The sequence below is a fragment of the Schistocerca americana genome, chromosome X (assembly GCF_021461395.2).
Source record: "Schistocerca americana isolate TAMUIC-IGC-003095 chromosome X, iqSchAmer2.1, whole genome shotgun sequence".
NCBI classification, from domain to species: domain Eukaryota; kingdom Metazoa; phylum Arthropoda; class Insecta; order Orthoptera; family Acrididae; genus Schistocerca; species Schistocerca americana.
This window is the reverse complement of record NC_060130.1, coordinates 799,909,991-799,934,199: the sequence shown is the minus strand read 5'-3', so window position 1 is coordinate 799,934,199 and position 24,209 is coordinate 799,909,991. Positions and strand designations below refer to the sequence as shown.

Below are 24,209 nucleotides of genomic sequence, written 5' to 3'. Positions count from 1 at the left end.
GCCTCCTGGAAGAGATGATGGGTGAAAACTCCGGAGCAGCATCCATAGGTGTCGTGGACCTGGGGGTATGCTCCAGCGAGATGGGTCCCAGAGAAGGCGGCGTCGCGACTGGAGCCGGTTCCGGCGGATTCGGAAGCGGTAGCGACGTCGGCTGCAGCAACAAGCACGGGAGATCGGCAGCAGCGACAGGACTGGCTTCTCGGGCTGGTGGAGGCGAAGGAAGGGGCGGTGGCACCGGCGTGGCCACCACTCGTGGGCGCATCTGGTCGTAATGGCGAACAACCGTGCCGTCGTCCGTACGTATTTCACAAAGCCGGCGGCCGCGAAGAGCCTTGACCACCCCTGGAATCCATTTAGGGCGAGATCCATACCCTCTTGCCCACACGTCAGTGCCCACCGAGTATTTTCCCGCACGAGGGGACACAGTACGAGGCCTGACAGGGTGAAGCAGGTGCAGTACAGTGCGCGGTTGGCGGCTAGTTCAGCAGGGCTGCGATCACCCAGAGGCGTGAAGCGATAAGAACTCAGAAAATGCAAAATGAAACATCACTAAGGAATTTTTTCATCTGGCTTTTGAAAGTGCGGACAAGGCGCTCGACCTCCCCATTCGATTGCGGATGGAAGGGCGGTGCTGTAACATGATGAATCCCGTGTACAGTACAAAAATCACGGAAGGCCTGCGAAGAGAACTGAGGGCCATTGTCCGTGACGATTGTGGATGGAAGACCTTCTAGCGCAAAGATTTTGGACAAAGCCAGCGTTGTCGCCGCAGTGGTGGGCGACGGACATCGAACAACAAACGGAAATGTCGAGAAGGCGTCAATCAACAGCAGCCAATAAGTGCCGAGGAAGGGGCCGGCAAAGTCAGTGTGCACCCGTTCCCATGGCTGCGCCGGGTCAGGCCACGAAGAGGGCATTGTACGGGGTGCAGCCAGTTGTTGAGCACACTGACCACACGCAGCGACCATGTGGGCGATGTCCGAATCAATACCGGGCCAATAAACGTGTCTGCGGGCCAGGGACTTAGTCCGAGAAATCCCCCAATGGCCTTCATGCAACAGTTTGAGAACATCTTTGCGAAGAGAGGCTGGCACCACGACCCATGGAGATGCACCGTCCGTGGCCAGAAGAACAACACCATCACAAACAGACAGACGAAGCCGCAAGGCATGGTAGTTGCGAAGGGGATCCGATGCCCGGCCCTTGGTCCTGTCCGGCCAACCCCGTTGAATAAAACCGATCACCTGACACACGACCGGGTCCCGCGCAGTAGCCGACGCGACCTGCGAACCTGTAAGCGCAAAACCCTCGACCGCACGACGTTCTGCCTCATCAATGTGGAAACAGAGTAGTTCATCTCGATAGAAAACCGGGTTGGGGCCCATCGGCAAACGCGACAATGCGTCAGCGTTGGCGTGCTGGGCCGTGGGGAAATAGTGAATCTCATAGTGAAAACGAGACAAGTATAAGGCCCAACGTTGGAGGCGGTGAGCTGCCTTATCCGGAAGTGACGCCAATGGGCTGAACAGAGAGACCAGCAGCTTGTGGTTGGTGATGAGGTGAAACTTAGAACCATACAAAAAAACACAGAAATTTTTTAGAGCATAAATGATAGCGAGCGCCCCCTTTTCGATTTGAGAATAACGCCATTGTGCATCGTTGAGGGTCTTGGAAGCATAGGCGATGGGTCGTTCCGACCCATCCTCATACCGATGGGTGAGAACAGCCCCTAGGCCATACTGGGACGCGTCAGTCGCCAGAACCAAGTGCTGACCCGGACGGAATGTGGCAAGACAAGGCGCTGACTGCAAATGAGCCTTCAGGCGGACAAAAGCCTGCTCACACTCGTCGGACCAACAGAAAGGAACGTTTTTGCGTAACAGCTGATGCAGAGGATGAGCTACCGCCGCTGCGGATGGAATGAATTTGTGATAATAAGCAATCTTGCCTAGAAACGCCTGAAGTTCTTTTACCATAGATGGCCGGGGTAGAGCGGTAATGGCCGCAACATGCTGACGTAGAGGACGTATACCCTCACGGGACAAGTGGAAACCAAGATACACGATGGAGGGTTGGAAGAACTGTGACTTGTCCAGATTGCACTTCAACCCAGCCGAATGCAGAACCCGAAACAGTGAACGCAAATTGCGAAGGTGCTCCTCAGTGGAGGCCCCCGTGACAACAATGTCATCCAGATAGTTTATACAGCCGGGAACGGAAGCTGTGAGCTGTTCCAAAAACCGCTGAAAAATGGCCGGCGCACTAGCGACACCAAACGGTAACCGCTGGTACTGATACAACCCACAAGAAGTGTTGATGACGAGAAATTCCTCGGAAGACGCATCCAACGGCAACTGATGGTACGCCTCCGATAAGTCAAGTTTGGAAAAGAACTGGCCACCAGCGAGCTCAGTAAATAACTCCTCAGGATGGGGAAGAGGATAAGTGTCAATGAGGCTCTGAGCGCTGTCAGTGGCTTTAAAATCACCACACAATCACAGACTCCCGTTTGGTTCAGAAACCACCACGATTGGCGATGCCCATTCGCTGGAGGTAACAGAAAGGAGAATCCCTGAAGCTGTTAACCTGTCTATCTCAGCCTTGACAGGTGCACGCAACGCCACCGGAATAGGGCGTGCCCACAAAAACTTAGGGTGAGCTGTAGATTTAAGAGTAATGTGGGCTTCCAAATCCTTGGCACGACCCAGACCAGCAGAGAACACAGACGAGAATTCAGAACACAATCCATCCAGCTGTTGATACGGAATATCCTCAGATATGAGGTGCACATCATCATCAATGGAGAACCCGAACAACTGGAAAGCATCATAACCGAACAGGTTTTCAGTGCCTGCATGATCCACCACATAAAACGTGAGGAGCCGAACAACAGACTTGTAGGCAGTGGAAGCATCAAACTGGCCAACAATAGGAATTTTCTGTTTATTATAAGTTCTCAGATTTCAAGTAACTGGAGACAAGGGAGGGGAGCCCAACTCCATATACGTGCGAGAGTTAATGAGAGTTACTGCAGAGCCAGTGTCCACTTGCATGCGAATGTCTTTATCCAGAACACGAACAGTAACAAACAACTTATTTGTTTGAGAAAGCACACAGTTAACACCCATGTCCGATGCCTCGTCCTCGTCGACAAGAACGTTAGGGGACTGACACACAGAAGCAATGTGGCCTTTTTTCCTACATGAATTACACGCGGCCCTGTCATGCTGTACGAAACAACGTGGACAAGAAGGAAGTGCGGAACGAACCTGCTTCTGTGGTTGCTGTTTTCGCTGCGAGCGTGGCGGCCCATCGCAACACTGTTGACGCAAGTGAACCGCCGCCACATCATCGGTCCCCTGGGAAACAGGCAAATTGTCCCTGTAGAAAGTGGTCTGTATAGCGCCTACATCACACCACGTGTCTATTTGCGCACCAGCAGCGTGAGACACTTCAAAATATTGAGCGATGCTTAGAACTTCCGACAACGGCAGGTTTGGCAGTTGTAAGACACGTTGCCGAACTTCTTTATCAGGAGCAAGCCGTAGAATAGCATCCCTAACCATTGAATCAGCATAAGACTCATGATGAGTGTCCGTGACAAACTGACATTTCCTACTCAGACCATGTAGTTCCGCCGCCCAAGCCCGGTAAGATTGATGGGGCTGTTTACGACACCAGTAGATCGCCACGCGGGCGGCAACAACGTGGGTGTTTTCTCGGTAATAGTTAGACAATAAGTCACACATTTCTTGGAAGGACAGAGAGGCAGGTTCCCGCAGCGGGGCTAACTGAGATAGCAGCTGATAGATCCGTGGGGAAATCCAAGATAGAAATAACGACTTACACATAGGAGCGTCGACAACGCCGAAAGCCAAGAAGTGTTGCCGCAACCGCTTCTCATAATCCTCCCAGTCTTCAGTGGCCTCTTCGTAAGGAGGGAACAGAGGCAGAGAAGAGGAAGACAGACGATGAGTAAGCGACGTCGACAACGCCTGAATAGCAGCTGTCAGCTGTGTTTGCTGTTCAATGAGCGCTTGCATAAGCTGTTCCATGTCTGCCCCGACACGAACACACAAATCCACAACGCAGGAACAAAAATATCCGACCTCGTCGCCAAAAAGTGTTATAACCTTTAATCACTAATAAATTGCATGGATATACAAATGTAGAAACAATAGCTGGTTACATGCTACCAATTCCGTATCGGTCATTCGACTGCCGTGCCGTGACATGCGGCCGGCGCCGTTCGTAGCTAGGTGGCGCTCCCGCGCTCAGCTGAGTTGCGGAGCGCCTCTATCGCCGTTTGCACGTACTGACGTGGCGGCACTCTTAAATGTCGTGGCACTGTCACAACAGTGATACCCATGTATGCAGAGCAAAGACTTTTAGGAAATTAAACAGTGAAAATTGTAGAAATGGAGATACTAATGGAGGCTGGCAAGTCTGAGGTGGGTAGAGAGAGTTTTGGATCCATTTGTGGGAACTGATGTCTGCATTTACAAAGGTGATTTTTGAGAAGAGGAGGCCACTCTGACATGGGATTTTTAGGATGCAAAAGGATGGAAGGTTACAGTCAAGCTCCTTTCCAACAAAGAGATCATCAAAGACAGAAGCTAGATACCTACATCATGAGACATGCATGACAAATTTCTTTAAGTCCATCTTTGTACAAAATGGTTGACTGACTTTGGTTGTTCAATACAAAATGTAAATTTATAAACACCTTCAGTTATCTATATTCTGGACATAATTTATTTCTGTCACCAGTTTCAGTGTTTCACTACACCATTTTGAGACCCCAAGACTGCCACTTAGGAGAAATCCAAACTCATGTGCAGTCAAAATAAGGGCCAGCATTAAGTATCTGGTATCCGTAGACTAGTTTCAACAACGTGATCCCTTCATTCATCAGCTGAAGATTGCTAGACAAACATTTAAACCAAACTGGTCAAAAGTGAAAATCAGACACTGATTTTCATCTTTGACCAGTTCAGTTTGGATGTTTGTCTAGCAGTCTTCAATTGAAGAACAAAGGGATCGTGTTGTTGAAACTAGTCTACAGATACCAGTTACTTAATGTTGACAAGCAGTTTACACACTTCAAAGTAGATGAATAACTGACACCTTCGTAGGTGGCCCTACCGCATTTTCTACAAGTGGCTTCTCCCTTATAACGGAGAGTGATGTGTCCAAGCACTGGCATTTGAAACAGCGTATAGGCAGCAAGTTTAAGAAAAGGAACCCAACCTTGATACACAATGGGAGTTTGTGCTATTGGAGGTACGATAAAAGAGTAGGGTTTTGCGAGATTCTCATTCACTCTTTTTATAGGAAGGAAACCAACATTGATATGATAAGGGAGTTTCGTGCTATTGAAGGCAGGATAAAGAACCAGGATTTTGCGAGATCCCCATTCACCCTTTTTATGACAGTATGTGGTCTCTTGCCTTCTTTTGTCCACTAATCTCTCAATTTTTCTTTGGAAATATCTACGAGATATCAGGATGACACGCCTTTGCTGTAATTCAAGATGTGTAGCTCTGTTTCAATGGCATACTCCCTGAGGCATTTAGCTTTCCGGAGGTTTGTTGCTTGGTGTGGACTAGAAGTTTCAACCAACAATGTCTCATTTCATAATTGCTTGACAGATTCTGGAGTGCCAGCAATGCCCTCTAAACTATATGAATGTAGAAAGTGAAACTTTCTCAAAACTGCCCTCTTTCATTTTAACTATTAAAAACACATTCTGACTTGTAGCATGTGCTCCGTTACTATAAACACAAGAACTCTTAATAACTTTTGAGTCAGGAGGACTGGCTAAGTAAGCCCTCTGGTGATGTTAGGTCATGAGGCCCACCAGCAGTACACCAGTTCCACTGTGAGTTGATAAGTTAAAGTTTGAAGGTTCCATCTTAATCCCATGAGCAGCTAGGATAATAAATGTCCACCATGAGAGAGCCCTGCTTACCTGGATAAGCCTTATATAACTGAGTTGCAGGAGTTTTCCCACAGGTTGCCCACTAATGACTGTTCTGTCTCAACAACCACGTGTCTCATCAACACACAGCACACCTTGACAGTGAGAGGTTTTTATAGAGTTTTTAACCATCCTCACAATCCATGCAATTAAGTCAAGATCCCCATTCCCTGTGACACATCATATTCCACCACCACTAAGTATGGGTCGTTGAAGCATGCCCAGGGCTAACGGTTACAGAGGACTGGGGGCACTTGCCAGTCCCCAGCTCCAGAAACCTGTCTGCCAAGCCCATACCCAGCAAACGAACGCTGAGCTCCCTCAGGCGCTTGCCATTTAGCATGGCCCAGAGGGCTCATGTGACTTGCCCAATACCATGCACGTGGCAAGCATTAACCTCTTTTGTAGGTGGCATTTGGTTTCTGCACAAGTTGTAAATAACCTTTTACAGCCACACATTTTACCCCTGCAACCTTTAGAATTTTGAAAAGCATTTTCCAGTCAACATTTCAAAGGCTTTCTATAAGCCTACAAATGCTATAAATGTATGCTTCTCTTTGGTTAACTTATCTTCTAAGATAAATCATGAGATCAGTACTGCCTTGCGCCCGCATCTCGTGGTCGTGCGGTAGCGTTCTCGCTTCCCACGCCCGGGTTCCCGGGTTCGATTCCCGGCGGGGTCAGGGATTTTCTCTGCCTCGTGATGGCTGGGTGTTGTGTGATGTCCTTAGGTTAGTTAGGTTTAAGTAGTTCTAAGTTCTAGGGGACTGATGACCATAGATGTTAAGTCCCATAGTGCTCAGAGCCATTTGAACCATTTAGTACTGCCTTGCGGGTTCCTACATTTCTCCTGAATCCAAACTAATCTTCCCTGAGGTCAGCTTCCAGTAGTTTTGCCATTCTTCAGTAAATTCATGCCAGTATTGTGCAGTCATAACTTATTAAACTGATAGCATATTTGCCTGCATATAAGATGCACCCCGCCTTTTAAGACTTCCTTTTAGGGAAAAAATTTGTCTCACTTAATACATTTAATGCAAAACAATAGCACATATGTGCCCTTACATGAAATAGCTAGGTAAAGAAGTAGGAAAAAGTGCCCTCTTTTAATTTTTGCCCTCAAATCTGCAAAATTCATCCTCAGAGCTGAAGGAAGAAATACTGAAGGTGGCCATGTCAGAATCTGAATCCTCATACAATAAATTATCCTCTATACCATCCTATAAAGCTTTGACCCTACCACAAATTTAAAAAATGATAGGTCTCTTCCTCCTTCCTGATGATGTAGTTTCAGAATTTGTAGACTTCATCTGTCTCCTCCATGCCTTTTTTATAAGTCCCTTACATGGTCTGTTGATACATATACATAATTGCTAAAGTAAACCACTTATCCCTCCAGAAATTATAAGTAACTGAGTCTTCATTTCATTCAGTCTACTTTTAACGTCTTCTGTTCTGAGAGAATGAAATTGATCCCATAACAGGGCAGGCTTCTTCAGCAGGCCTCCAGGTTGTCTAGACCAAATTTGATCTATCTAAATCTCATTCCTCCTCCAACCCTCCAGCCTTAATTGTGTAGATGAACACACACTCCTTTTAGTAAAAAAAGAAAAGTGGTGGCAATTTCATTTCACCAGCACAGCAGGACAAAACGGCTGTGTAAGGAGTCCTTTCATGCCCTGAAGTTTTAACAATAATGTTTTTTGTGGCCTTGGAATTCACAGTTCTGTTAGAAGGCACATCAAAGGTTGGTGGAGTTTCATCCATGCTTATATTTTGTGAAAGTTTAAACATTTTTCTCTTTTCCTTCCGTTAATGACAAATCAATGAAATTCAACAATTTGTTCTTCGTACTCAGCTGGCATCTTCTGTGATATTTTTGTCTTAGTCCGCAAACAAAGCCAATACCTCTTCATAAGCCTTGAACACCATGATGTTGATCCAATAAAGTAGGCAATCCCTTTGTTAGTGGAAACTGCTTTTGCTTGATGAATAATCATTTTCTTTTAAACAGAAATTCCTGCTTGTCTGTTCTCTAAAATCTAAAGTACTGAGTTGTGCCTCAAGTTTTGGACCTTTAACAGTTCCACTTCTTAGATTATGTTTACCGTGAGGTGCTTTCTTTAAAACATTGTCCTTATCATTTTTGTCAGTTGGAAGTGGCCCTAAATGCCTTTCTACAGCACTGTTTCCATGCTCTTTAGCATATGCAATCACTTGCAGATTAAATGCAATGGTACAGCAATGCCATTTTCCAGCCATAGTTTTCAAATAAAACAACAATACAGGTACAACACAAGTGGGTCTCCACACTAAATACAACAATAACTGAAGCTTAAACAACCATATATAAAAACTGTTAATGATGGTGCATGTGCATCCACTGAACTCTATGCAAACAGAAATGCTCAAAATTTGCAAGGAAGTTAACAATACATTGCTTCAACCTGAAACACACAAATTTTAAAGAAATGGAATAGGTACTACCTTAACTTGCTACCAGTGTAAAAGATGCATCCAGTTTTTGGGCCTATTTTTAAAGCGAAAAAAGTGTGTCTTATCAGCCAGCAAATAAGGTAATTCAGTAAAATTCAGAGCTGTCAGCACCTGAAATTTTGGAATTATTATATTCTTCTTGACATCTGATGGTATTTTTCCCATGTCATGTATAGTGCACACCAGGTGGAATAGCTTTGTCATAACCGGCTCTCCCAAAGATATCAGTAGTTCTGACAGAACATCATCGACTCCAGGGGCCTTGTTTCGACTTAACATCTTTCAGTGCTTTGTCAAATTCTTCTCGCAGTAGTGTATCTCCCATCTCATCTTCACTGACTTGCCCTTCCCATTCTACAATATTCTCTTCAAGCTGACTGCTCTAGTACAGCCCCTCTAAATATTTCCCTCCACCTTTCAGTTTTCCCTTCTTTGCTTAGAACTGGTTTCCCACCTGAACCCTTGATTTTCATACAGTGCTTCTCTTTTATCCAAAGGTGTCTATAATTTTCCTATAGGCAGTATCTATCCTTTCCCTCATTATATATGCTTCAATACCTTTGCAATTATCCTCTAGCAATTCCTACTTAGCTGGTTTGCATTTTCTCTCAATTGCTTTTTTTCCCTAGATGTGTGTATTCCTTTTTGTGTACTTCATTTGCTGTATCTTCATATTTTCCCCATTCATCAATGAAATTCAGTATCTCCTGTGATATCCAAGGATTTCTACTAGGCCTCATCCTTTTTACCTATTCCATCCTCTGCTGTCTTCACTATTTCCTCTCTCAAAACTACCCACCCATCTTCTGTGATATTCTGTTCCCATTTCAGTCAATCACTGTCTAATGTTCACTTTCAAACTCTTGACAATTCACTATCAAAATAATTTCTTTTATCCCACTACACATTCTTTTAATCTCTTCTTCAACTGGGGAGCTACTTGGCACATAAACCTCTACTTCTGCGCTGGTTGTTGGCTTCCTGTCTACCTTACCTACAATGGCATGTTCAGTGTGCTGTTCATAGCAGCTTACCTGCATTCCTATTTCCTTATTCATTATTAAACTGACTCCTACTTTACCCCTACTTGATTTTTTTTATTTATAACCCTGTATTCGCCTGACCAGAAGTCCCGTTCACCCTGCCAACGAACTTCACTAATTCCCACTATATTTCACGTCAACCTATCCAGTTCACTTTTTAAATTCTTTAACCTACCTACCTGATTAAGGAATCTAACATTCCATGGTCTGACCTGTAGAACGCCAGTTTTGTTTTTTCTAATAGTTGCTTGCTTTCTCTCACTGAAACTCTTGACAATTTCTCATTCCTTCAAGTTATCCAGTTCACATCTCTTTAATTTCCTACCTTTCTGCAATTGCAGCAATGCTTTCAGCCATTCGCAATACCACCACAGCACGACCATGTTGGCTGATGTTACAAAGGCAGATCAAGCCAGTCATCCAGACTGCTGCCTCTGCAACTACTGAAAAAGCTGCTGCCCCTCTTCAGGAACCAAATGTTCATCTAGTCTCTCTGCAGACACCCTCCATTGTGGTTGCACCTACAGTACAGCCATCTGTGTTGTAGAGGCACCACACCATCCCACCTCACCAAGGTATGTGATTCATGGTAAGATTACATGGATAACTTACAAAAATTCAATACAACCAGCCAACCAATATTAGTTTATCTACATTGCCCTGATACTACATAAGCTCGCCCTCCCCTGTGAAGTAACAACTGCAGAAAAAATGCAAATTAATTTTCCTGACATTTTATATTCTTAGACTATTTCATCTAAAGTGTATGACTGTCTACATCAATCTGCTTATATCATAACTGCACTTTGACAAAGAGACACTAAAAAAAGTTAGAGGCATTAGTAACTGTACCTGACCAACTGAGTTCCTAGGTACATTTCCTCTAGCAGATACTTTTCGTGTACCTTGTTCTTCAGTGTCAGAACCTGCAGCCAAGAAGATTGCGCAGCATTAATATTAATGTAAATACATAAAAAATAGTCTTCTGACAACTAAATCCACTGTTAATTAAATGAGTAAGCAGCACTATAATAGTAACAACTGTTATTGAACATAACTTCAAAGAAATCATGTGGCTAGTCTAACAAGTACTTCAGTTGCATTTGAGACATTTGATATTAGTCACCCAGATAGTGTCATTCACGGTTTAGTTACAACTGAATTTTAATAACTGTTATTTAAAGTGGATCTTACATATAGTTAGCATATTTAACAAAAAAAAAAAACTTTTTAATTTTCATCTGTACTGCATTGGCAGAAGTCACATAATCACACAGATCCTTCATTATGAATGGACTACAAATTACACTTAATCCAAAATATAACAAGAAAATACAAGTTTAAATCACTGGTCTTTCCAAAAATTAAGCTTTGACTGTTAGCACCTACCCAGTGACATGTATCTTACCAAATGTATTAAATGTTTAGTGTCAGTTCAATAAGTCGACATACAAAAATTGAAAAAAACTGAATAAACATAAATAGTTTGACATTAACAGGGTTCATTAAGCCTTTTTTACTATTTTCGGAGGAGGCTATCAAGAAATAAGTAATAGTGAAAGACTAGAGTCCCTGAGGGACTTACTACAGATATCAGTGGTATTAACAGAATCTCCACAGGGAAAAAAAGGTTTACGATCTCAGAGCTTTTTAAATGCAAGAAATTTAACATTCATTTGATTTCTGTAAAATCTGGTACACAGTAAATTACCAACAGGAATCAGCATCCCTAGACAACAAAATCATTAGTTCTTTCCATTGTCTGTATTCCATCCAGAACTTCGCAGTAAAGTACTTCCAGTGCATCGGCTAATCATAACAGTAGTGTTACTGTCAGCTGGACTTTGACTCAGCTGAATATTTACTGGACTCTGTTGTTTGCTAGTGTGGTTTGCTTCACAATTCTTTTAGTTCTCATTTCAGACTCACTCACTCTCATCCTGCTTTCAGTAACTGCATTGTGTGACGTGTGATCATATCTTGTATAATTACTTTGTACAAGTCCAGTAAATGCATTTGCTGAGTTTGAAAATGTCTTCTAGTCTACAAAATCAAGCAAGCTCCCTTGCAAATACCATTCTTCAATAGAATGGCATTGTAATCCAATACCACATGTACATAACAGATGCTCCTTGTGTTGTGGCTAAGGCCATGTTTTAATTTGTTTTTATTCCCTAATTTTGTTTGAAATATACTCATTTGCAAGCAGCATGGATTAATGTGCATAAAGGCTTAGCAGGCTAATTATTTTCACGTGAATGATATGGGGTTCACAAAACCTGAGAAGCGTAACAAGCTTTCGAAAGCTTTGTTTCAAGAGTTTCAGCTCCATTTTAAATTGTTTTGTAGCCATATTCCCTCAACTTTAGTTTTGGTAACAGATTTCAGTAATGAATTGAATCACATTATTTCATAAATGGAGAAGAGGTTCATGGAAAAAGTTTTCTCTTTATTTATTATCATTTTTTTTTAACTAGCTAGTAATCACATACATTGAAGTATCTACTGCTTATTATGCAGATAGAAATTTTATCCACGGCAATAGTTAATTCGGTGGTGTGATCTACTTTTTTTTGCGGAGTTGTTTACATCTTTGTTGTAAAGAAGGAACAATAGAGGTTCTAAGATATCCTGTGGTACTCCACACTCACTTAGAAATTTACTGGATAAATGTTGCAATGACATTTTCTTTGGTATAATACCTCAATACCACCATCTGCTGTCTGTCTTCAAGTTAAGACCTTACTCATTGATTTGAGATCCCTCCGATGGCGTTTTGAGCTAATTTGTGAATAACAATATCATCCTCAATTTTGTTGAAGGACCCGCCAGGTTAGCCAAGCGCACTAATACGCTGCTTCCTGGACTCGGGTAGGCGTGTCGGCCCCGGTTCAAATCCACCCAGTGCCGGCCAGCCTGGATGTGGTTTTTAGGCGGTTTTCCACATCCCACCATGTGAATTCTGGTCTGGTCCCCATGTCCCGCCTCAGTTACATGACTCGCAGACATCTGAAAACTGTTTGCACTATTTCACGACTTACACTCGATGCAGACAGCTGGGGTACACTCATTCCATCCCGGAGGGTACGGGATGGTGATAAGAAGGGCATCCAGTCACCCTTTGACACTAACATCGCCAAATCCATAGTAACATGGCCAAACCTGCATTGAAGTGGGACAAAGGCCACAAGAAAATGATGATCCACAATTTTGTTGAATGCTTTTGACAGATAAAGAAAATTGCAAAGAGGATGGTCTCTAAGAGTGCTTCAAAATACACTCCTGGAAATGGAAAAAAGAACACATTGACACCGGTGTGTCAGACCCACCATACTTGCTCCGGACACTGCGAGAGGGCTGTACAAGCAATGATCACACGCACGGCACAGCGGACACACCAGGAACCGCGGTGTTGGCCGTCGAATGGCGCTAGCTGCGCAGCATTTGTGCACCGCCGCCGTCAGTGTCAGCCAGTTTGCCGTGGCATACGGAGCTCCATCGCAGTCTTTAACACTGGTAGCATGCCGCGACAGCGTGGACGTGAACCGTATGTGCAGTTGACGGACTTTGAGCTAGGGCGTATAGTGGGCATGCGGGAGGCCGGGTGGACGTACCGCCAAATTGCTCAACACGTGGGGCGTGAGGTCTCCACAGTACATCGATGTTGTCGCCAGTGGTCAGCGGAAGGTGCACGTGCCCGTCGACCTGGGACCGGACCGCAGTGACGCACGGACGCACGGCAAGACCGTAGGATCCTACGCAGTGCCGTAGGGGACCACACCGCCACTTCCCAGCAAATTAGGGACACTGTGGCTCCTGGGGTATCGGCGAGGACCATTCGCAACCGTCTCCATGAAGCTGGGCTACGGTCCCGCACACCGTTAGGCCGTCTTCCGCTCACGCCCCAACATCGTGCAGCCCGCCTCCAGTGGTGTCGCGACACGCGTGAATGGAGGGACGAATGGAGACGTGTCGTCTTCAGCGATGAGAGTCGCTTCTGCCTTGGTGCCAATGATGGTCGTACGCGTGTTTGGCGCCGTGCAGGTGAGCGCCACAATCAGGACTGCATATGACCGAGGCACACAGGGCCAACACCCGGCATCATGGTGTGGGGAGCGATCTCCTACACTGGCCGTACACCACTGGTGATCGTCGAGGGGACACTGAATAGTGCACGGTACATCCAAACCGTCATCGAACCCATCGTTCTACCATTCCTAGACCGGCAAGGGAACTTGCTGTTCCAACAGGACAATGCACGTCCGCATGTATCCCGTGCCACCCAACATGCTGTAGAAGGTGTAAGTCAACTACCCTGACCAGCAAGATCTCCGGATCTGTCCCCCATTGAGCATGTTTGGGACTGGATGAAGCGTCGTCTCATGCGGTCTGCACGTCCAGCACGAACGCTGGTCCAACTGAGGCGCCAGGTGGAAATGGCATGGCAAGCCGTTCCACAGGACTACATCCAGCATCTCTACGATCGTCTCCATGGGAGAATAGCAGCCCGCATTGCTGCGAAAGGTGGATATACACTGTACTAGTGCCGACATTGTGCATGCTCTGTTGCCTGTGTCTATGTGCCTGTGGTTCTGTCAGTGTGATCATGTGATGTATCTGACCCCAGGAATGTGTCAATAAAGTTTCCCCTTCCTGGGATAATGAATTCACGGTATTCTTATTTCAATTTCCAGGAGTGTACTAATACATAGCTGTTTCTACAGACTTGGAGATCAGCTAAATCCATGCTCATTTTGGAAAAAGGAATTTTTAGAAATGTAACTTCAAAGCTTGTAATTGGGAACTCATAATAATTTTGAAGAAACCACAAGTTGGGATTCTGGATGATAATTGTTTACATTATCAATGTCCCTATTTATTTTCTTTTTCCTTGTTTCTTTTTCTTATTTCTTTCTTTCTTTCTTTCTTTCTTTCATAAAAGAGTTATTGTAGATGTTTTAAGGTACTTGGGAAAGTTCCATATTTTATTACATAATCAGAGGACTTTGTGAATACATAATCTCATAGACCATCTAATTTACATGAATATTTGTTTTCAGGTGAATCATTAGCTTCATCTTGATTTGGGTGACTTCTTGAAGAAACATAGGTTGAAGAGCACCATTTAAATAATTTGGAAGGTTCTTAGGCCTACATCCATAATGATTTTGGTTTAACTGATTTGTTATCTTACTAAAACACACATTCAACTTATCAGCTACTTTTCTTTGATCTGAGAGTCTGTCATTTTCTATCAGAAGAGAAATACTTTTTGATCATGACCACTCTGTCCCAGTTTCTGATCTGATGAGCTTTCAGAAAGCTTCTATCTTATTTTCTGAGCCTGAAATGTGGTTGTCAATATTACATCATTTGGCATATTACATCAATGTGTCACATATTGTGTTGTCTTTTCTCAGAGTTTGCAGTTTGTCTGTTTCCATTCTTCTGTCATTATTGTGTCAGTTGAGTAGAAGTCATTCCAGATAGATGTGTGCTTTTCTATGAGTATTTGGCGTGCACTTTCGTAGGCCTTGGTGTTGGGCAGGAGCATTAGCATTCTGATGCCTTCTATGAAGAAGGTTTCTTTCATTAAGACATAAGCCAGTCTTGAAGGCACTGTCTTCCTGACACCCAGTATTCATTCCATTTAGGGGGATCTGATTTTCTCTTGTGTTACTAAGTCATTGACTCTTAGTTTGTTCCACATTATGTGGATCCCACCAGTTGCTATTCGTGCTATGGCTAGTTTAGACAGTGTCATCACAATTTTTTGAGAGTTTTTGAGGCTGTTGCATGTTGTAAATTGTGTTTATTGCTGCTGTTGCTCTTTTTTTCACATAGTTGTTGAATGATGTCAGTGTTGCTTGCAGAATGACTCCAAGATACGAGGGCTAACCACAAAGTACATTACGTTTTGGAATTAAAAATAAATAAAGTATTGGAAATTTTTTTATTATATACAGATGAAAGCCACACTTAAATACTACTTTTCTACATAGTTGCCATTTAAATTAATGCACTTATCATAGCGATGGACGAGCTTGGAAATTCCTTCGTCGTAAAATTTGGCCGCCTGCACCTTCAACCACGTGGTTACCTCTTTTGGGACAGAAAAGGTGTGATTTTTGTGGATTTCCTGGAAAGAGGCACTACAATAAACTCTCAAAGGTATTGCCAAACTCTGCACAACCTCAGAAGAGCAATACAAAACAAGCGCAGGGGAAAGTTGGGCTCAAAGATCTTGCTGATTCACGACAACGCCCGAGCCCACATGGCAAATGCCACTCGTGAAGTTCTCGAATCTTTTCAGTGGGAGTTGTTTCCTCATCCGCCGTACAGTCCCGACCTGGCACCGAGCGACTTCCACTTATTCCCAGCAATGAAGAAGTGGTTGGCTATGCAGCGTTTTGATGACAACGTACAGCTTCAAGAAGAGGTAACCACATGGTTGAAGGCGCAGGCGGCCGAATTTTACGACGAAGGAATTTCCAAGCTCGTCCATCGCTATGATAAGTGCCTTAATTTAAATGGCAACTATGTAGAAAAGTAGTATTTAAGTGTGGCTTTCATCTTTACATAATAAAAAAAATTTCCAATACTTTATTTTTAATTCCAAAACATAATGTACTTTGTGGATAGCCCTCGTGTTTGTACTTTGGTACTACTTCTAGTGGTTTGTCTTGAAGGATCAGCATGTCTTTTGGTGAGAGTTTGCCATCTCTTCAAAAAATTGTCTGTTTAGTTTTGCTGTGGTTTATTTGTAGGTGATTTTCCACAGCCCATGATGTGAGTCTGTTAGCACCTTTTGTAGCTCTTCTTTGTCTTCTGAACCTATTATCACGTCATCTGCATAAAGTACGAGTGTTGCTAAGCTGTTCATGATGATGATCATGATGTCTGCTGTCATGATGTTGAGCGGTGTCAGACTGATCAGATCTCCTTGTTGAAGTTAAATTTTTGGATACAGTGGTGTCATCAGATAAGATTGTCATTCAATAATTAAAGAGACAAATTGGTTTGGGGAAAAAACTGTTAGTAGAGCAAGTTTGGTACTTTTATGGTTTTAAGTTGGCATCACTGGGATGAGCCCTGATCAGCTGATGTATCAACATTGTTTTGTTTATAACCTCAAAAATACATTTCAAGATGGAGAGTCTGGTTAAAACATCCATATTAGTTGAGCGACGTTCTGTTATTTGTGTTTTACTTGCTGAAGGCGATAAAACAGTGAATATATACAGTAGAATGCCTAAAGAGTATGGTGAAGGTTGTATGAATCGTGCAAATTTTTACAAGTGGGTATAGCAGTTCAAAAATGGTTGCGACTCAGTGACTGACGAACACCATTCTGGCCAACTAGTTGCAGTTTGAACTCTCTCACTTGAAAGTCGAATTTATGACATTATTCGGCCCAACTGCCATGTGACTGTGGAAATGATAAGGTTCAAGGTTGAAGTTAGTACTGGTACAGTTCATAAAATTATCTGTAACAAGCTGAAGTACTGCAAAACATGTGCAAGATGGGTCCCAAAGGAGTTGATGCGGCTACACAAGAAAACAAGGTTGAGAGTGTGCACAGAGCTAAAGGAACATTATGAAAGAGAAGGTGAGCACTTCCTCGATAAAATTTTAACTTTTGATGAAACTTGAGTTCACTATTATGAGCCAGTCAAAAAGATGAAGCATGGAGTGGAAGCACACCAACTCACCTGCCAACAAAAAATTCAAAACCCAAGCGTCAGCAGGAATAGTCACGTTGATGGCATTTTGGGATGCTGAAGGTCCAGTTTTCTTTGATTATCTCCAAGAGCAGAGTACAATAAACAGCCAACACTACTCGGATTTGCTTTTAAACAAAGTGAAGCCAGCCATGTGAGAGACATGTCGTGGATCTCAGAGGATAGGTGTGATTTTCCAGCAAGACAACACATGTCCTCATATTGCTCAACTAACCTGTGAAATGACTGACATAATGGGCTTGGAAATACTGATTTAGCACCTAGTGATTTCCATTTGTTTGGAGCTCTGAAGGAGGCATTACATGGGAAGAGGTTCCAGGACAACGAGGACGTGAAAAAGTTTGTGGGGAAATTGGTTCAAACATCAAGATAAAGAGTTCTTTGCAGCTGGAATAAAAAAGCTTGTAGGCCGTTGAAACAGTGCATAAATGTTTAAGGGGATTATGTTGAAAAGTAGCAAAAGTATTGTTTCGTAAAAAGAAATGCTTTTTCTCCAAATCAATTTGTCTCTCTAATTGTTTAATGACCCTTGTATTTGGATGTGGTTGTATCTTTTGTCACAAATTAATAGGGTGATTTTTTGGATAAGTGTTTTTCAGTTAATAGTGTCTACAGCTTTGCTATGGTCTTTAAAGACTACAAATATTTTTTCTCTGGATATCTTAGTGCATCTTGCACTTGCTCTATTAAGCAATTCACTGCACTTAAGGTGCTTCTTCCCTTTCCGAAACCAAACTGGTTTTCTGGTATTTTTGGCATCTACTTCAGTTATAAGTCTGCTCATTAATATGTCCATGAAAATTTTGAAAGTCGTGTTTTCGAGGGCTATGACTCTAGGTGAGTCTGGGTTACATGTTTCTCCTCTGAAAAGGATTTTGACTGTTGATGTTCTCCAGTGTTCTGGTATTTTTCCTGTGCTCTCACAGTTGTTGAATAATTCCAACCAATAGCCTTGCATCTTGTGGTAAGATTCCCTGAGGTGTTCTACATTCATGCCGTCTCACGCTGAAGGTCCCCCCCCCCCCCCCCCCCTGCCCCACTCTTTTTTTTTTTGCCTTTGTTAGCACTTAGCATATTTCTTGTCTTCTTATAGGGGTGTGACTTTCTATTGCTCCATTGTACTGTACTCATGCGTTGTTTTCTTGTGTTGGAAGTTTAGAATGGCTTCAAACTGGTTTTCCCATGAGTTCACTGAGATTCCTTTTATTGCTGGTGGTCTAGGTTTTTTGAGCAATATGAATGGGCCTCTTTGAGCACATTCTGCTTGTCGTCTAGCCTCTTCCTCTACGTGGTCTGCCTTCTTCTTTATTAGTGTTTTATATGACCACATCTGCCTGGCACATAGTGACACGTCATATTGTTGTGTTGTGGTTTTGGCTTGGCGTAGTGCCTACAGCGTCTCTTGCCCTTCATCGTAACACTCATTGTCGAATCACTGTTGTGACTGGCAAATGTTTTCTTACTGGTGCTACTGCTGATGTCCAGAGCACTTTCTGGTTAACTGCCTTTATGCATTCACCTCTGAATAATACAAGGTATATTGTGCTTGGTCGATTGGCCACTATGCAGGTTTGTTGTCGAGGCCATATCATCCTCCTTTTGGTGTTTCTAGAATCAGTTCTGTTTTAGTTCTTGATTTGTCTATCCTAGCACTGAGACCACCTGCAAGAATTACTCTTTCATCAATCTTTGTTTGTGTTAATACATCTGTTATTCTTTCAATTACACCTTCTACCCTCTTCTATGGTTGAACATATATGCCTATTATTGTGATGTGATTTGTTTTAACAATAACTGTGTTTTCATCTGTTATTGTGTCCTTTATTAATCCTAGGCATGGTTTGAGGAAAACGGAAACTCCTCCTGCAGGTTTGCCTAATTTAACATAGCATTATTGTGTTCAAAGAAAGAGTAGAGAAGTTTTTTCTTTCTAACTGTAATTGTTGCCAATGGCCTTGCCGCAGTGGTAATACCAGTTCCCATCAGATCACCCAAGTTGACTGCTGTTGAGCTTGGCTAGCACTCGGCTGGGTGATCATCATGTCTGCCGAGCACTGTTGGCAAGTGGGGTGTACCCAGCCCTTTTGAGACCAACTGAGGACCGACTTGATTGAGACGTAGCAGCTCTAGTCACAAAAATTGACAACAGCTGGGAGGGTGGTGCGCTGACCACATGCCCCTCCATATCCGCATCCAGTGATGCCGATCAGCTAAGGATGACATGGCAGTCAGTCGGTACCATTGGGCCTTCCAAAGCCTGTTCGGATGAAGTCAGTCAGCCAGTCAGTCAATTGAAGTTGTAATGCCTTTTATTATCCAACATTTATTTTTTATTGTCTTAATCTGTAGATGAAAATGAAGCAGATACACATTGTGGAGGCTGTTGAAGATACTATTTACTTCAGTTTTACTGAAAACATTCTCTCACAGTTTCCTTGATAGAATAAAAGTAAATACTCTGATCTTGTCATCACTGAACTCTCGCGGTTCAAGAATTTTAGAGTTTAGTCCCCACTTTCTGTCAGCATTTAGTTTAACTGACAGAAGCTGAAGTTCACAGTTCTTGTAGTCCATATATTGTTATGTTGGTGTAATACTTAAGGTCACATGGTCTTATTTGAATTTGGTCAACTACTGATATACACTTGCAGCTTCAACCATTATTAATATGCAAAGCTGCCAAAAAATCAAAATCAGACCAAATGGCAAAATAGTACTATTTCAGATCAAATCCAAGGAATGAATATTATAACATGGCTTATTCCCATGCACATATAAAATACTCAATTGAAACAAAAGCCTACTCCTATATGATGAGACCACATTTCACTCCAACAAAAACAGTGTCCCATAAAAAATGTCATTTATAATGTTAGTACAAAAGGTCAACACTTATTTTATAAAACTATATAATAAAGGAAATTAATTTCTGCAAGCACAAATTCAGTTGCTTCTTACTCCTAACACTACACACATAAATACAAATGAAGTTAATTTGGTTTATAATAATTTTAGGATGTTTATGGGACAACTGATTTTTTTATATGAATTGCCAATACCTTCAGGTGAGTCTAGAGGAGAATAGAAGTTTCCCACCGATTCTGTACATTCATCTGGCTGTTGTAAACCTTGCAAGAAGTTCCTAAGAAGAGGTGTTCTTTCTGTATTCAAAGCTGAAGAAACTGTAAAGAATATGAAAAATATAGTTGCTCTACAGTAAATACATCACCACAATAAAGAATATAAATGGATCTAAAAACCATAATTTCATACATTACTGATGAAAATTTACTATCAAAAAATGAACCAAAAACACTGCCATACTATGTGTAATAAGTGATGACAAAATATTAAGTTCTTAAACATCCACAGTATAAACATAAATGCAAAACTTTTTAAGATATTAAAAAATATTTCTACACATAATATGAAGTACATAAAGTCATGTTTCAAAGGGGAAAGAAACTAGAGGCAATAAACATGTAAATTAAGATATAATAAAAGCAGGTACATTCCAACATCCCAATAAATTCAATCCATATAAATAATGTGTGTAACGAATTTGTGTAACACAGGAGTAATTGAATATGTGAGATATAGATTATTAAAGTACTGTTACCTTATGAATTCCAACACTAAAATTTGAATGGTTTCTGGATCACATGTCTCTGAAGATTTTGGTGACACTTCAGTCAGTCCAGTTTATGTGATGTGGCTTTCAATAAAGACACAACATTTATAGTTGTAGTGGACAATTGAGGTTCAGTTTCAGCATCAAAATGTCAAGACGATGACAAAAAAGTCTGATGTTGACTTTAATTTCTTTTGATATTTGGTCACACAGGCCTTCGTATCATTGCAATAAATTCCACTTCTCTCTTCACTTTAGTCCTTTGCTCCACCATTGTAACTGCCAATTCAGTACCTATCATTCAGAGAGCCCTTGTAATCTTCTTTGTTGTCAGATCTTTTGCAAGGTGAACTTCCTAGATATCAGTTCCCTCTCTCTTATTACCCTCCGTGACTGCCATGAGATCCTCATCACTTAACTCCTTACAGTAAGACTTCAGATCCTCATCAGCACCAATTACACCAATTTACTATCCCATGCCCACTTCCTCTTTAGTTGCTCTGGTAATGCAACTTGATAATTAATTTTCTAAACCAACACAGCATTGAGCAAAAGTTTTATTCATTGATTTTTGAGTGACATCATTCCACACGTCTCAAACTGCATCAATCATCACCTTAATCTGAAACTGTTGTCAGAATGTTTTGATGGTAAGCTCATTACTTCGGTCACCTTCTTCAATGAGCTTGGAAGACATTCAATACAGATTGTAGGCCCTAAATGTTTCCTAGTCCTTTGGTGGCAATATGAAAGTGTTGCCAGAATTCACAAAGAATTGCTATTTTCATTTCATTTAGTTACACGAGGTGGATAGGCTTGGAGCACTAACAAGGAGGAGGAAAACTTGAACAGAATCTCTAACCTCCTCCTCCCCCCCCCCCCCCCACCACCACCACCACCACACACACAAATACTCCTACAACTTCAACTCTTCACTCAGTCCCTTAGCAACATAAACTGAAAATGTCATCCAGTCTTTTTACATTCCATTTATATTCCATCTACGGTGAATAAGCAACCTGCCAAGGGCACCCAAACCTGGCGACAAAGAGGAGCAACACACAACCCACCTTGCCCCCACGCCCTATACAGTTCTCAGGGAAAGGAAAAATATAGCGTAATCAGGTGTTTTCCTATCAATAAAATTATTACATAGGTTACTAGCAGTATTCGAACTTGAACTTTTTTATGGCTATTCAGAAATTGCCATCTGTCTTCCAAAATATTAAAAATACTCCACCTCTACAAACTATCGTAGCACCAGCACCCGTGCAACCTTCTCTTGCCAAATCTCTTCAAAGACATTGAATTTTATGAATTGTATATCGTAATATAATTTAACTGCCAATTCACTGAGATGTTTCCTCCTTAGCAGCCTTATATCTAAGAAGTTTCTACCTTCAACAGAAATGAACATATGCCCAAGCAATTATTCCCAAAATAAACCTATTTTCTGCAGGTTAATATTCTAATTTCATGTTTAGCATTTTGCTGCAACACCTCATTCAGTACAGCAGCCAAATGGACATACCTGAAAGGAGAAGTGCCTGGAAGTTGCCCACTAATTCCAGCTGAGATTTTGGGTAAACTTCAAATACTAAACTCAACATTGAGTTGTAAAGTCTTGAAAAGAAAATTCCCGGAAGTCATAAAACACCACACTTGACATTGCCAGCCAAAAGAACTAACAAGTATGCACTTCCCATACCTTTGGTGTGACATCAAACCAGCAAGCTTAATTAACATTCATTGTCAAACACTTTGGGCTGGATTCTAGATGAGATGTTTTCAAGAGTACACGAGTGGCCTTCTGCACATAGCTCAAGGGACACCAAACTGGATTTTCACCATCATTTTCAATGGTGCTAAACTCATCACTTGGTGGACTCCAGAATAGAGAAAGAATATAATGTGAAATAACGAATTATAGTGGATGTGTGTAGGTAATAATAAGACCAAAAAACACAACACAATGCTACTTGTGCTCAAATCTTCACACACACCTATACGCCACAACAATGAGATATTCAGAAGTGTAGCGCCTACTTCGTATCTTCTCTCCACACAATATCCTCCTGTCATTAGACTTAATGAGGGAGACCACAAACTGAGTCATTTTATTTTTCCCATTTTCAGAAGTTCAAAGCTCCCCCCCCCCCCCCCCTCCCCTCTCCCCCCTCCCTCACTACAGTGTTGTCTTCAGTGAGCAGAGGTCCACTGGTGCAAATGGCTAGACACCTTTTGGGGATGCATTGTTACAACATGTTTCACAGGTACTCATTACTGTTAATGTCTCTCCACAACTTTTGTGTCAGTTGACTACAATGCAGAACCCATTGTAAGTCCTTTGCTCAAATAAAATGTAGAGAAACAATAAAACGTTTTTGGAATAGTCTAATTCTTCCTTCTTATAGTTACTTATTAATGAACCAGAGTAGTACGATAACATGTATTCTACGCAGCAAAAGACTGTTGTAATAAATAACGAAATATAAGGATCTATAAACTAAAGATTATGGAACCCTAGGTACCTTGCATGTAAGCCAGAGCATGTGCTTCTTGAGGAAGCACTCTAAAATCCAGAAACCACGCTTCTCCCCATGCCAGAACAAATGATGTGAGCACAAGTAATACTTGGAAGACTGGTGATGATGCAGTAGCCCACTGAAATATTTTAAATAAAACATTTTATAATACTAAACTTATAGTAACCTGAATTCCCAAAACAAATTTAACACAATCAGCAACTATAGACAATGTTTCAAAAAAGGAAACGGAACTTGGCAATCAATCATAAATCTAACGTGTTTCTTTTATTTTTTAAAAAAAGTAGATCTAGATTTCAGCTATTGAATAGCTGCCTTCAGTGCATTTAAATTGAGTCTCATAGACTCGTCAAGCTTTTGACAAAATGTTATTTATTTTTATTTACACTTCAAGTTTCGTAGGACCAAATTGAGGAGCAAATCTCTAAGGTCATGGAATGCGTCAGTACATGAAATTACAACATAAAAGTAATAACAGATAAAAATAAAATGTTTATGAAACCAAAATAAGTCAAGCCATAAGTTTAGTAAATGCAATCAACAATACAACAAGAATCAGCTTAATTTTTCAAGCAACTCCTCGGCAGAATAGAAGGAGTGACCCATGAGGAAACTCTTCAGTTTTGATTTGAAAGCGCATGGATTACTGCCAAGATTTTTGAATTCAAGTGGTAGCTAATTGAAAATGGATGCAGCAGTATACTTTACAGTGTACACCTTTCTGCACAAGAGTTAAAGAAGTCCGATCCAAATGCAAGTTTGATTTCTGCC

General features: G+C 41.9%; 1 protein-coding gene across 2 annotated transcripts in view; it reads right to left on the bottom strand.

The window, feature by feature from the left end:
• The window catches only part of LOC124556444 (steroidogenic acute regulatory protein-like), a 167,737-nt gene that overhangs the window by 62,395 nt on the left and 81,133 nt on the right, over positions 1-24,209 (bottom strand). For both annotated transcript variants that reach the window (XM_047130394.1, XM_047130393.1), the window contains 3 exons: positions 23,424-23,556; positions 20,321-20,443; positions 10,372-10,445 (listed from right to left, as the gene is read on the bottom strand). In XM_047130394.1, coding sequence (XP_046986350.1) covers positions 10,372-10,445; positions 20,321-20,443; positions 23,424-23,556 — 330 coding nt within the window. The remainder of the gene's footprint in view (positions 1-10,371; positions 10,446-20,320; positions 20,444-23,423; positions 23,557-24,209) is intronic.